Consider the following 12,857-nt stretch of genomic DNA (forward strand, 5'->3'; position numbering starts at 1 on the left):
CAACAGGGCAGATTTTGGACTCAGCTCTAGTCTCACCATCTATTAGCTGGCATGAGCTGGGTCAAGATCTTTAATCTCTTCCCTGCTGATTTCTTGACCTATGAAATGTGGCTGAGCATCATATTAGGCTGAACCATAAGACACTGCCTTTCTTCTACAATTTTTGACCTACCCCATGAAGTCCTTGTGAGGATAAAATGGGATGGCAGACGAGTGCTTAGCTGTGTATGACACATAATAAACAGGTGATAAATATTAGCAATTACTATCTCCATCATCATTTTACAGTTTCAAGTCCCAAGCAGGGCTTCGGTGTCTTCATTATTTAAACAATACTTGCTTGTCTTAGTTGACCTGCTTTCCCGTATGGTGGCGTTTCCACAACTCAACACAGCACACTGTTCTATTCGAACTCTTATCTCTTCTTTCAGCCTCTAAGGAACACAGAGTACTATCTGCAGAGAACTGAAATGAACCATGCCCACAACACTGGCTATATATACTGATTTATCTGTACCAGACCTAACAAAATCCAAAACGGAATGTGACTCTCATAGTGAGGCAAGATGCTTTTCAAATGAGTTACATTTCAAGGGACAAGGGGATTCTAGTCCAAAGGTTAGCAAACCACAACCCCCAGACCAAATCCCAAATCCAACCCACTTCCTGTCTTTCTAAATAAAGTTTTATTGGAATCTGATCTTGCCCAATCATTTACACATTATCAGTAGCTACTTCCACATTACCGCGGTCTCACTCAACACTCAAGAGACACTCAACACTGTTGAGTGGCTGCTACAGAGACCATTTGGTTCATGAAGGGAAAAACATTGGTATAGCTATTCATTTATATAAATATTTATTTATCTGATTCTTTCTAGAAAAACTTTGCCAACTCATGCTCTGGTCCAGTGCTGTAAGTAATCAATGCTGAACACCAGCAACTAAGTTCATACTGTTTGCTGGTATTAAAGCCCTAACATCGGCTATGTATGCAGTGGTGGGCTGGAGGGTGAGGCCGGAGGCGACCACAGAGTAACTGCATGTACTCTCCAAAGCCGGGCTTTTATTCTTCCTGGAAGGGAAGGTTTTTTTGTGTGTCTTCAATTAACATACATCACTTAGACTTCCGGAAACATGATAGCGATGGCTGAATCTAGAATTCTGTTGGGAAATCAAAACTGTTTATTTTGCAAACATTGCTGTGGTTAATTCAAACACATTTTCATGTATTCCTTGGCAGTGATGACTTTTAATGATGGCAAAAAGGCTCACTGAATTTTTTTTTCCCTAACACATTTAATTGCAAAATGGCTCTTAATTAATTTAACAACCATTCTTCTTTGGTAAGGATGTGTTTTTGAAGATAGTCAGCACTGCGCAAAGTTATAAAAAAAAAATCCTTATGCTTCACGACTATTTTAAAAGAGTGATAGGCACAGGAGAAGCGAGAGGGCAAATGGTTTAATTTCAACGTCTAGCCCAGTTCCTGGCACTGTTGTAAACACTAAATAATTAATGACATGAAGGGAAAAACTTTTAAAAATAAGCCAAAAGAGGAGGGGAGAAGAGGCGTGTGGAGTACTTTGGTATCTGACAATACAGAGGTTAATTATTTTTCCTGCGGCCCACTGTAATTCTCACTTATTCAAAGCAAGCTGCCCTTAAGGCCACTCAAATCATCCGGAAAGCTGCCCAAAACCAGGGGAAACAATAGCAGCAATGGCAAAGGAGACAGTCTACCCATTGGCTCCGAAAGAGAACTGGGAAGTACCCCCTCGAGTTCATGGCTTTGCGAAGAGTAACAAAGACCAGGGGGAAGAGGACACAGCAGCGGACTGAGTACTCTGTGGCAGTGCAGCATCACCATAGGAGCGTTATTTCTGCTCAGGGCTGGTCATGCATACAGTCTGTGGGCAACGTGAAGCTCGTGTCCTCTCTCGCCTTGGCTGCGAGGGATCTCAAAGCTCATTTCCAGGCCCAGTTTTTTAAAAAATACTTACTTATTGGCTGCACCGAGTCTTAGCTGTGGCATGAGGATCTGTGATCTTTGCTGCAGCGTGCGGGACCCAGTTTCCTGATAAGGGCTCAAACCTGGGCCCCCTGCACTGGGAAGCGCAGTCTTAGCCACTGGACTACCAGGGAGTCCCCAGGTCCACTTCACCAATGGTTGTAAAGACTTCATGAGATCCCCACTTCCTCTACGATCACGTCTGACCAGTCCACTCTGATCCTCTTTTCCTGTTTCGACAGAAATCTGTCTTATGTCCATTGTATCATACTGGATACATTCGTGAAAACCTCTCGAGTCACTGAAGGACCCAGACGGGAACGCACACACTGTGCCGGCCACGGGCGCAGCGCCGTGAGGCACGTCTGCCTGCCTCGTGCACGGCCTCCTCTTCTCAATAGGCCTGGCAAGTCTGTGCCGGGACCTGCTCGACATGCACCGTGGCCCTCGGACACACCCAGCCCGTTTTCTGCTTTTGGAAGTAAACTTTTACTGGAACACAGCCATGTTCACCCGTGTAAGTACTGTCCACAGCTGCCCACTGACACAGATGACCTTACGGCCCGAGAAGTCAGAGGTGCTTCCTCTCTGGCCCTTCTCAGAAAAGCGTACTGACCCCTGCACTATACTCTCTGTGTTCGTATTTTTGTTTAATAAGGGACGACAGAACACCATCTATTTCACAAATATTGTTTTAAAGAATTATGTAAGAACATTTGATGCCTAAAGAGTTAAGCTTCAGAAGGCAAAACATCTACTCTGGATGGAAGCCTTCTCTGATGTTTCTAGACACGTTAAATGCTTCATAGTATGGTTTTTTAATACCTCAAGGTGGAAAATGTAGGGGATGGGGAAAAATCAACTTGTAGACTTTGAAAAATTTTTCATAAGACACCATAATTAAGATCTAGATTTAGAGAGTTTATTACAGCTAAAAAAAAAAAAAAAAAAAAATCTGCCTCTCTGTTTTTCTTTTCTTTTAGTTTTCAAACTGTTCAGAAAAGCAAAGCAACATGATACTCTGTTACAAAAACCAGAAATGAATTTCTCATGTTGAGCAAAAAGTAACAGAGATACATGGGCTAAAACCTTATTCTTAAAACCAAACTGAGGAGAAGAAGAAAGATTAAGCTGTAATTTACACATTGGTCTTACAGGGTAATTTAACCCTCAAAATTTGGGATTTATTTATAATTTATAGCCCACCCACTTCTGTAGAAGGACTGGAGACAGCAAAATTGGAAATAAGAATCTAAGAAAATTAAATCTGGGATTAGTAGTTTCTGAAAGTCCTGAATTTTCAAGTTCTAAAAAGTGAAAATAAATAACTTTGTTAAGATTTCTCCCTCAAATGTATAAACAGTAAAGAGGAAACTGAAAAAGTATTCTTTGGATTTTTCTTTAAACACCACTATCCAATTTTTAAGTGAAAGTATTTTAAGTATTTTTAAGTGAAATAAAGCCTGATTTCCTTAAATTCTGCTGGAGACAGAAAGATGAAAAGAGAAAGTAGAGATCCATGACCAAAACAAAGTTCTAGAAATCTTTAGAATTGCAAGTGTTATTTTAAAATTATGTTATGATCAACTTCCATTAATTGCTATGATGAATCAAAGACCTTAGATGATATTATAAGAGCTAACTGGTAACTGAAAGCCAAGCAATAAATTTCCTATATTATGTGCTATCACTGAAAGTTTTCAAATTTCAAAACTGGAATCCAGGTGTCCATTATTTCAGGAATATATAGAACTCAAACCATAAAACAGTATCTGATAAAGGAAATGCATATATATATATATATATATATATATATATATATTTTTTTTTTTTACAGAAGTCTAGAAGCCCCTGAACTGTTGTTACAGGGCCTGTTCAAAACGAACGCTTTTTGGTAAATTAAGCAGTTAGTATCACGGATGAAACTGTGCAAAGGTATCCCAAACAATACCCTACTAGCTTCAGAGCCCACTACAGAAAATCCTGATGCTCGGTCGGAATCATCAGCAAGGGTCCGAGCTCTTCGCATTTTGATGGAGGCCCTGACCAGTCAGGCAGCAGGAGCACGGAAGCTGGCTGCTTTCCAGGACTGCGGTTTCAACAAAAATATCCTGAAAAACTCAAGATTGGCTGGGACTTACCACAGGCTTCGGTTTGGAACTTTCCAGTAATGCCCCAAAATAATCGGACCTGAGACACACTGGCCGACCACTACCACCACTGACGCTGGGGAGAAGTGCCCTGGGAGCACTGAGGCCCCCTGGGCTGACCACCCAGAAGAAGGAGTGGAGGGGGCCAGGAGGAATGGGGGGTGAAGGGGAGCGGGCAGACAGACAGACTGCGCGGGCGCAGGGATGCATTGGTTGGGGCGTGCAGAGCCTTACAAAAACTGGCTTGAAGACAACACCACCACCTACTGAGCATTCTTGCCAAACAAAAATTAAACAGGAATCTGACTGAGCCTTCAGCCTTGGCTACCATTTCACAGGAAACAGAGAAGACAAAAGAACCAGCTGAATGACACCACCGGGGTGCAGTCAGTGAAACACAGACCACAGAAAACTCTAGAGGACACACCTGCCCTTGAAACACATATGCCGCACTAAATAAAGAGAAATTTAGAAGCTGGAGGAAAAAATACAGGCTAAGATGCATTGACCTGATTTGGTTTCTGATTTAAGTAAACTGAGAGAACAGAATACTCATTGCCTTGAATGGTGTTCGGCCCCTAAATTTCTGAGTAACTCGGTCCTCAGTAATTCCTACCAACCACCTCAAGGGCGAGGTGGAACAAGAAGAGGGGTCGCTGTGGATTCAGACAGACTCGGGTTCCAATGCGGGATCTGCCACTTGCTAAAGTCAGGAAAGAGAGTTGGCCTCTCAGTGAGAAGCTGGAGCCTTTCCACTGGGAAACAAAGATAAAATGAGTCATGCCTGGGGATGACTGTAAGGAATTAGAGCGAGGACATGGGCTTAAGTGCTGAGCGTGTTGCCTTGCATGGGATAAACAAACGTCAGGAAGGAATTATGATTTGCATAATCACTGTTAGCAGGGCTCATTCTGAAAAGGCTCAGTCCCCACCCCATGCCACCACACACCCCCAACAAAAAACATAAAGAAGAAGAATATCCTAGAAGAGGCTGAATCCACATGCCCTCCTGGTGGAAGGAGACTGGCTCATCTGTACCATGAGCTGCATCTCCCAAAGAGGTTCGCATTTACACCCGTTTCTACCTTTTCCAGGCTCAGACCTCACACACTGCTGCCTGCCCTGGCATGGCAAGACCACCGGGCTGGGGCATGACCCGAGGGGACGCACATAGTAAAAAGCGCCCGCACGGACGCCTGGCGTGCCCGCAGACGGGACTCGGCGCGCATCCACGTGGCACTTCAGTGGACGGGTTCTTCCTCTCCTCAGTCCAAGGGCGCAGAAAGGAGTGGGTCCAGCGTGGGTAGCCTCTCCTTCGTTTGCCATTATGTTTTACACACAAGGAGATCTTAACGTTGAAAGACGGGAGCTGGAGATAAGAAGAGAGCGACGTGTGTTTTTCTGGCAGTTCAGTCACTGACACTTGAACTCGCTTCTGACAATTCTCAGAATCCACAGACCTGTGAGTGCTGAACTGTCATCTGCCCGGCCGGGGAAGACTTCACCCTGCTGGTCTTGCAAAGGGAAAGTCGTATGGGATTTTCAAGCTGATTTCTCTAAATCCATGTAAAATACTGGACCCGAGAAAGACTGATGAAAGGAGGTTCGTGGCATGGGGTTGGCTAACAGGAAAACTGCTTTTGTTTCTGAACCAAGAAGTACAGAAATTCAGAATTCATTTGCTAAAATCCAGAATTAGGGCAGAATGGGCGACCGCTTTTCTCCAAGAGTTTGGGCTTGGTGATCACAGAAGGCAGTTGGCTTTGATGATTTCTGAACTACTTAATAGTTAAAAACGAATGGTCCCATTAAGACTTGGAAGGCAGTCCTCTTATGTAACAGTTGGCTGTCCTTGGCTAAGCGCCTCCTTCCAGTGAGCTCTGACACCAGGACTGGAGGGAGAGTGAAGAGGCGGTGCGTCTCAGCTCCCACAAGAGTGGCATGGTGTCGGGGAACAAGCAGAGAGTCAAAGCGGATGAAGTGCTGCCTCTGCCACCAACCTGCCAAGGCACCCTGCGAAAGTCACTCACTGTCTCGGATCTCGGTTTCTGGCCCATTGAGAACAACAGACAGTGCAGCAAAGTGGTTTGGCAGGCGGGCTGCCCAGGCGTGCCCGGCCCCAGCGCCCCTGCTGGCTGGCCGCATACCCTCAGATAACTCACCCTCTCTGGTCTCGTTTTCCTCAGCTGCGTAATAGACAGGGTGGCAGCACTCACCCTAAGGGCTGCTTGGAGACTTACGTCAGGAAAGCACACAAAGGGCACTGGGTGTGGGGCTCCTAACGAGCTCTCGAGAAACGAGCTGTCACTGCTGCTACGGCTGATACTGTTATTGCTGTTCTCTTCCAAACAACCGCAGAAATACTAGGCCAAGGAGTAGGCTGCCAGCAGTTAAACACCGCCTGCTTGCTGGCAGCACACACAATGGCTTGGGTGAGCTTAACTAGGCCTCCACCAGCCACCACTCTTTCCAGAGCCGAGGAGAGAGCCTGGGGCTTTGGAGGCATGTGTTAAATGCGTGTTAAGTGAAGAAGCAAGCGGATAAATGAATCATGAAGGGAGGACAGGGCAAATGTTTAAAGAGCTACAGCTCTGTCTTGATGTGAGGTTCTCTGGGAGCTCTGGCGAGGGCTGGCAGCTACCAATCCCTGCCAAGAGGGCACACAGTGGGGCTCGCCTAGGTCCGCTGGCCTGGGGACGATGCCCAGCTAGCTATCACTGGAGCACAGGGCAGGCCCCTGGGGTGGGGGTGGGGGGCAGTGCAGATCTCACTAAAGACTCTGACTTGACATTCAATCTCAAGGACTCAGCCTTGCTCCAGAAAGGGCTTTAGAGGACAGACTTCTCAACGGCCTAAAAGAACGAGTGAGAAAACGAAAGGAGAGAGAAGAATCGGCCACTGGACAGCACTGAAGAGTCGGGCCAACATCACGCCATCGGAGCATCTGGGCTGAGACACCTCCCCTCCCATCCATCATCTCCGCAGAGAACTGTTAAAACCAGCAACCCCGACGGAGGCCAACCCTGAGACCGCTTGTCACTGATCAGCCTGCTCCAAACTCGGGGACTCTGGTGCCGACTACGGAATTATTTTACCCTTGGCACCACGTGTACTATTATTAACTTAATCTTTGTGTTTAAATCAACTCACTGGAAAAGAAAAATTAAACGAAGTGATTTGTTAAAGAAATTTAAACCGCTATGTTAAATGAGAAACCAGTATTGCTTTGCCCTAAAAAAAAAAAAAAAAAAATCAGAGGGAACTGTAAAAATAAACACTTGGAAACAAAATATCGTAATGAAAAGGAAGCTAACCACCAGCGCTCTCCTCAGTTCTGGCTTTAAGAGCTGCTTGCTCTCTGTTAGGAAAGGCGGTTGGTAAGGGATGGCCAAAAAAAAAATCTGCCAGTCCTCAGCAAAGGCTCCCTCCTACAGGCATTTTTCAAAGTCTGAGAAAGAATGGAAAAACAGAAGTTCTCAGATGTGAGCCCACGCTTTTGGAACCGTGTCCACGTGCCACGTAAAACCATCGCAGGTTTGCGAAACAGTAAAACTTTCTTCCCGTGCTCTGAGGTTCAGCCCCCTTGTGGAACTAGAGAACTGACCTGATCTCTTCCTAAATGCAATTAAAATAGAACTTCTCCTCGATTCTGGGAGGCGCCTTGAAGATGTCTGCGATCAGGATGCAGCCTACAGTCAGCTGGCTTTTATGAGGTCGCTTTTTACTGATGCTTAGTAGGATCTTTTTGTTGTTTTCTGGGAGGCTGTTGTGAGATTGATGACACGTCTCATAATGAGGGGGGCTCAGAGTCAAAGAAATACGGTACACCTCGACCGGGCCAGTATAAATGAGCCTCCTGTTTGGACGCCAAGACGGCACAATAGCCTTCCGTCTTCCCGGTTGTGTTCATCTGATAAAGACATTACAATGGCGAGATATTATGATCTATAACCCCCCGCTGGAACACTCACACATTCTTGGCCTTGAACGCCTGAGCAAAATGCTGCACGCTACGGAGCAGAGCGAGGTCCAGGGTCATTGCTTCTACCTTGGCTTTGTGCTGGAATGAGAGAAAATAAAAAGAAATGATAAATAACAGCAAGTTTAGTTCATGGTATCAAGTTACAGTAAATGTGTTATGGAACATGTCGGAATTCCCCTGTTTAATATTAGACGCCCAGAGAGAATATAAATCATCGGAATGAATAGAAGAACGGGGCTTTTTACTGCCAAGTTTAGGGAGGATGGGAGGCTGGGACTCTGCTAAAACTCCAGGCTGAGGGGCTGTACTGTTTGACTCAGCGCCCGAAACAGGATCCACAGGGTCCGAGGGCTCACTGTCTCCTCTCTAAGTGACTCCTAAAGGAAACTATAACGACAGGGGTACTCCAGGATGGAGCCCGCCTCCTGCAGGAACATCCGAGGCCACGTGGGAATCTCAAAAGCTGCCATCTGGGCTCTGAAACCACTCCACTAAGCCTGCCTCAAAAATGAAACACAAGGCGTGGACAGAAAGTACAAAGGCAGGCAAAGCTCGGTAACACCAACGGAGCCCGACAGCTCCGCACGCCCCTGCTTTAGAAACGCAGACGAGCCAGGTTAGAGAGCCCTGGTTTAGAGACCCTGTGAGCTCTGCGGACGTGAGGCACACGTGGGTCACGATAACGATGCTCCTGCTGTCTAACCCCGGGTGACGGTGGGTGGGCACTCACAGGCATCATCGCGTGTCACCCCCAGGACAACTGAAGGATCCCTTGTATTTGGCCTGTTTTACACTGTGGCATCTTATAAGAGACTGAATACAGAGCTAAGAAGTGTGGATGGTGAGACCTCAAGCCAGTCTGACACTGAAGCCCAAACTCCCTCCTGGAGCCACACCGGAAGCGCTCCACAGTCACTGAAGCCGCCCCCGTCCCACTGCACGGCCCCCAGCACAGTTCCAGAAAGACCATGCCTTTCAAACAGGCCCTGTGTTTACCAGGCCCTCCCGATTTTTAAGTCTGCCTGGACTCTGCTGTGTTGGCTGAAATGCTATGACTTTTTAGATCTCTCTCCTCAGAACAGACGGCCAGGCTACCTGCCTGTTCAGGTAAGTGGATTCCCATAAGACAAGCAGTGAACTTGGGAATCCTTGTCTAGACTGAGATGCTGAAGTAAGACTAGCGAGAATGACACGGTGCTCGGATGCTCTGAAGGGGATGCCCGTGGCTCAGTGGAGGGCACCCTCCCCCTGGACGGACACACAGGCTGTGCTGAGACGCTTAGTGTGTCTGCAGAAGTCCACCTCGGCCACCAACGCCCTGGACTGCGACCCGAGGCCCAGGCCGTGGACAGTGAACACCAGGCCAATGCAGCTGGAATGCACACAGACTCTGGGCCACCTAAGCTTTCTGAGCCTCAGTTTCCTCACTTGTAAATGAGGAATGTTGATTATCTACTCACAGAGTTGTGAGGCTAAGTGCAAAGCACCTAACAGCCTGCCTGGAAGACAGAAGGTGTTTCATCACTTTAACCGGAAGGAGGGAAGATGCCGTGGTGAAGCTCTTTCCCCGAGGCCACTGTGTAATAAATGGTTGTTCAGGAGGGCGACAGGGCAGCAGGGTGGGTGAAACTGTGTTCACAACAAGTGAGGCTTCCCCTCGAAGACCACGTCGTTCCAGATCACTGTTGGACCCTGGAGGATCCAGGTCCTGCCACTAACAGGGCGCAGTTTCCGGGAAAGGATGTAGAGAGGAATTCAGTGACCTCCCCAAACCCCAACACTCTGGCAAAGGCAAGTTGGCCGAAGTGGATTTTAAATTCCTCAGGTAACAGCACCAGCTGCACACACCTGCAGATTCTGGAAGAATGAGAAGCATCTAACCTGATCCAGGAAAAGAGGAGCGTGCCAACACGTGGGTTTCATTAGAGCTTCCTGAGACAGGGGAATATTAGAGCTGGAGGGTTCACAGTAAGGCAAGGCCACAGCCCTCATCCCATTTGAAGGTAAACTGCCACCAGGAGAAGGGGCTGCACCCTAGTGATGCCGTACCCTGTACAGAGGGCTCAGGACTCCAGATGGGGAGCAAACCGCACCCCCACCCCCCATCCCCACTTTCTGTCTGCGTGACGGATGTTCATCTGTGGCTCAAGCCTTCGGAGCAGGACGTCTGTCAAAATGGCTAGCTTTCCTTCCCCATAGATTCTTATGCCTCCGGAATGCTCAACTACCAGTTCTGACGTTCAGACGTGGCAACTCAAGTGGCCTTTCACCCTCATCCTGCTCCTCAGGCCCCAGCCGCCCCTGGCGCAGAGCACGACACTCGTCGCCAACACAGAATCTTACAGAGCTTTGAATGCATCGCAAGAAGAAAACCGGATATTTCTCCTATTAAGGGAATGGTGGTAAAGACAGACATCGCACCTCTCAGCTGAGTCCCTGATGGAAACCCCCAAGGAATGTGCTGGCTACATATTAGAAAAGAATGCATGTACATTTTTCCCCCATAAAACAGGGAGAACATTCCCAGATGGTGACCCCAAAGCGGAAATTTCCATGAAAGCGATGGCCTGGCCAAGCCGGCCTTTGTGTTCTTCTAATGTGCGGTTTGCACGTGGTACGCTGTCTTTTGGTACCATCCCCCACCCCCACCACCTCGCCCCTTGCTGGAAGATAAAACACAGGGCTGCCACCACCAATAAGAACAAAATCAGAACGTACGTATCCAGGGGGAATGAGGGGTCACAAGCCATCAAGTCGTTCAACAGACTAATCCACAGGCACTGGGTTACTGGGCTCCTGGGGACAGTGACTCAAGTCCACACCCAATCACTCAGGTGATTCCCCTGCCCCCGGTATCGGGTTTCCTGTTTCTGCTACTGACCCTGAGAGAACCAGAGGGACCGCGTGCACAGTTTGGTTAAGCCCCGAGAAGGGAAAAAACAGCTTTTAGAAGGAGGGTGCACAAGTGTGCTGATGTGTGTGTGTGTTGCGGGGGGGGTGTGGGTTGCTCTTCTGGTTGTCTAACAAACTTCACAACATGACAGAAATGTTTTTATCATGGGACGTGCTCTAAATGAGAAGGCAGGGGCTGACGGATTGCAAACAGAGAGCATTTCTGAGGGATAAACTGCTGATTGCTAGGTGAAAGCAAGAGGCCCCATCTGCCAATGTAAGCTTTCCTGCTGAGTCTATGAATTTGGGACTGACCACAATCCGCTTTCTTGGTATAACTCATTTCTGCTGTTGTTGTTGTTGACTTTAATTTGGAAGGAATTATAGACTCGCAAGAAGTGGCAAACACAGTACCCGAAAATGCTCACATACCCATCTCCCAGCATCCCCCAGAGGGGACGACTTATCCAAGCAGCACATCATCAAAACCAAAAATCGACATTGTCACAAAGTAATTCATTAGACTCCAGATGTTACTTGGATTTCACCAGTTCGGGGATGCACTCATTTTCTTTTATTTGAAATATCTATGCGTATAATTCTATGACATTTTTATCACATGCAGAAATTCATAGAACTATCACCACATTCAAGATACAGAACTCTTCCATCTCCACTAAAGAACCGCTGAGTTTTTCAACTAAGATGTTAAATCAGCATATGCCACCCAGGACGTGAAAAGTTCTGACCCTGTCTGGCCAGTCTCTGGGCTCTAGATTTGCAACACACACACACTTCTAGCTTAAAACATTTTTGTAGCTTGGAATGGCCAACAAGATACGACCCAATCCCTTACTGTGTGGCTCACACAAGTGCCTCAGTGTGAGTCAAGACGACCTTCAACAAGGAAGGAGCCCCCAAACTTCAATGTCATAAGAAAACCAAGGATTATGACTAGCTCGTGCCTCGTGTTCCTCCCAGGTCAGTGGGGCCCTGTCACTGTGACTGGCCAGGGGCCCAGGCAGGTGGAGCCCGGGGGTGTTTCCATCCTCCGCAACGTCCCTAGCCTCCACAGGGCGGGCAGAGAATATGGCTGCATACTGCATGTCGTGGGCTGCCACCCTGTGGTGCCAGGTGTTGCTTCTGCTGACATTTTGTTGGCAGAGCATGTTTTGGGGCTGTGCCTAGCTTCAAAAAGGTGCAACCCCCAACGTGCCCAGCAAGAAGAGAAATGCAAACGTGTACACAATGAATGACGCACAGTCCATGAGTTTGCCCTCTTTACTCTCCAGGCTCATTTCAGGCCATTTCACTAGTCATAGAAACATTTAGAAAAGACAGATGGATATGAACAAAAAGTATCTACAATGCCACCACCCCAATATTAACTGTTTCCCTATGTCCCTCCCCCCTTCCCTCCTCTCTACCCATCTACCCATCTATCCAGCCAACCAGCCCCCCACCTAGCTTTGGCTGACAGAGACAACTTCCTACTAAACTTTGAATCTTTAAATGCTATAAAATGCCTATCCAACCCTTCCCCAAATCCACACTCTTTTCTTTAACCACACCAGTGTACACAAGTTTATCATCTCAGGGAAAAGAGGAATGCAAACATACCTTAAATTCTGTCTACAGATGCCAGCACCCATCATTTTAAAGCAGGAATGCACAGGTGGCACCCCACACGTGAAGCAGCAGGCAACATCTAAGAAGCTGAGACGCCCACCTGCTCCCAGCCACCCCCAGGTTCAGCCAAAAGACAGAGTAATGAAGCAACCCACATAGTTTTCTTCCACTTTCCTGGACGTCGGGGACAGCA

The 12,857-nt window shown here is 47.4% G+C and overlaps 1 protein-coding gene across 2 annotated transcripts in view; it reads right to left on the reverse strand.

The window, feature by feature from the left end:
• Window positions 1-12,857, reverse strand: part of WWOX (WW domain containing oxidoreductase) — a 908,120-nt gene that overhangs the window by 668,742 nt on the left and 226,521 nt on the right. For both annotated transcript variants that reach the window (XM_027513959.1, XM_027513960.1), the window contains exon 6: window positions 8,133-8,221. In XM_027513959.1, the coding sequence (XP_027369760.1) occupies window positions 8,133-8,221 (89 nt within the window). The remainder of the gene's footprint in view (window positions 1-8,132; window positions 8,222-12,857) is intronic.

The sequence above is a fragment of the Bos indicus x Bos taurus genome, chromosome 18 (assembly GCF_003369695.1).
Source record: "Bos indicus x Bos taurus breed Angus x Brahman F1 hybrid chromosome 18, Bos_hybrid_MaternalHap_v2.0, whole genome shotgun sequence".
In the NCBI taxonomy this organism is placed as follows: Eukaryota; Metazoa; Chordata; class Mammalia; order Artiodactyla; family Bovidae; genus Bos; species Bos indicus x Bos taurus.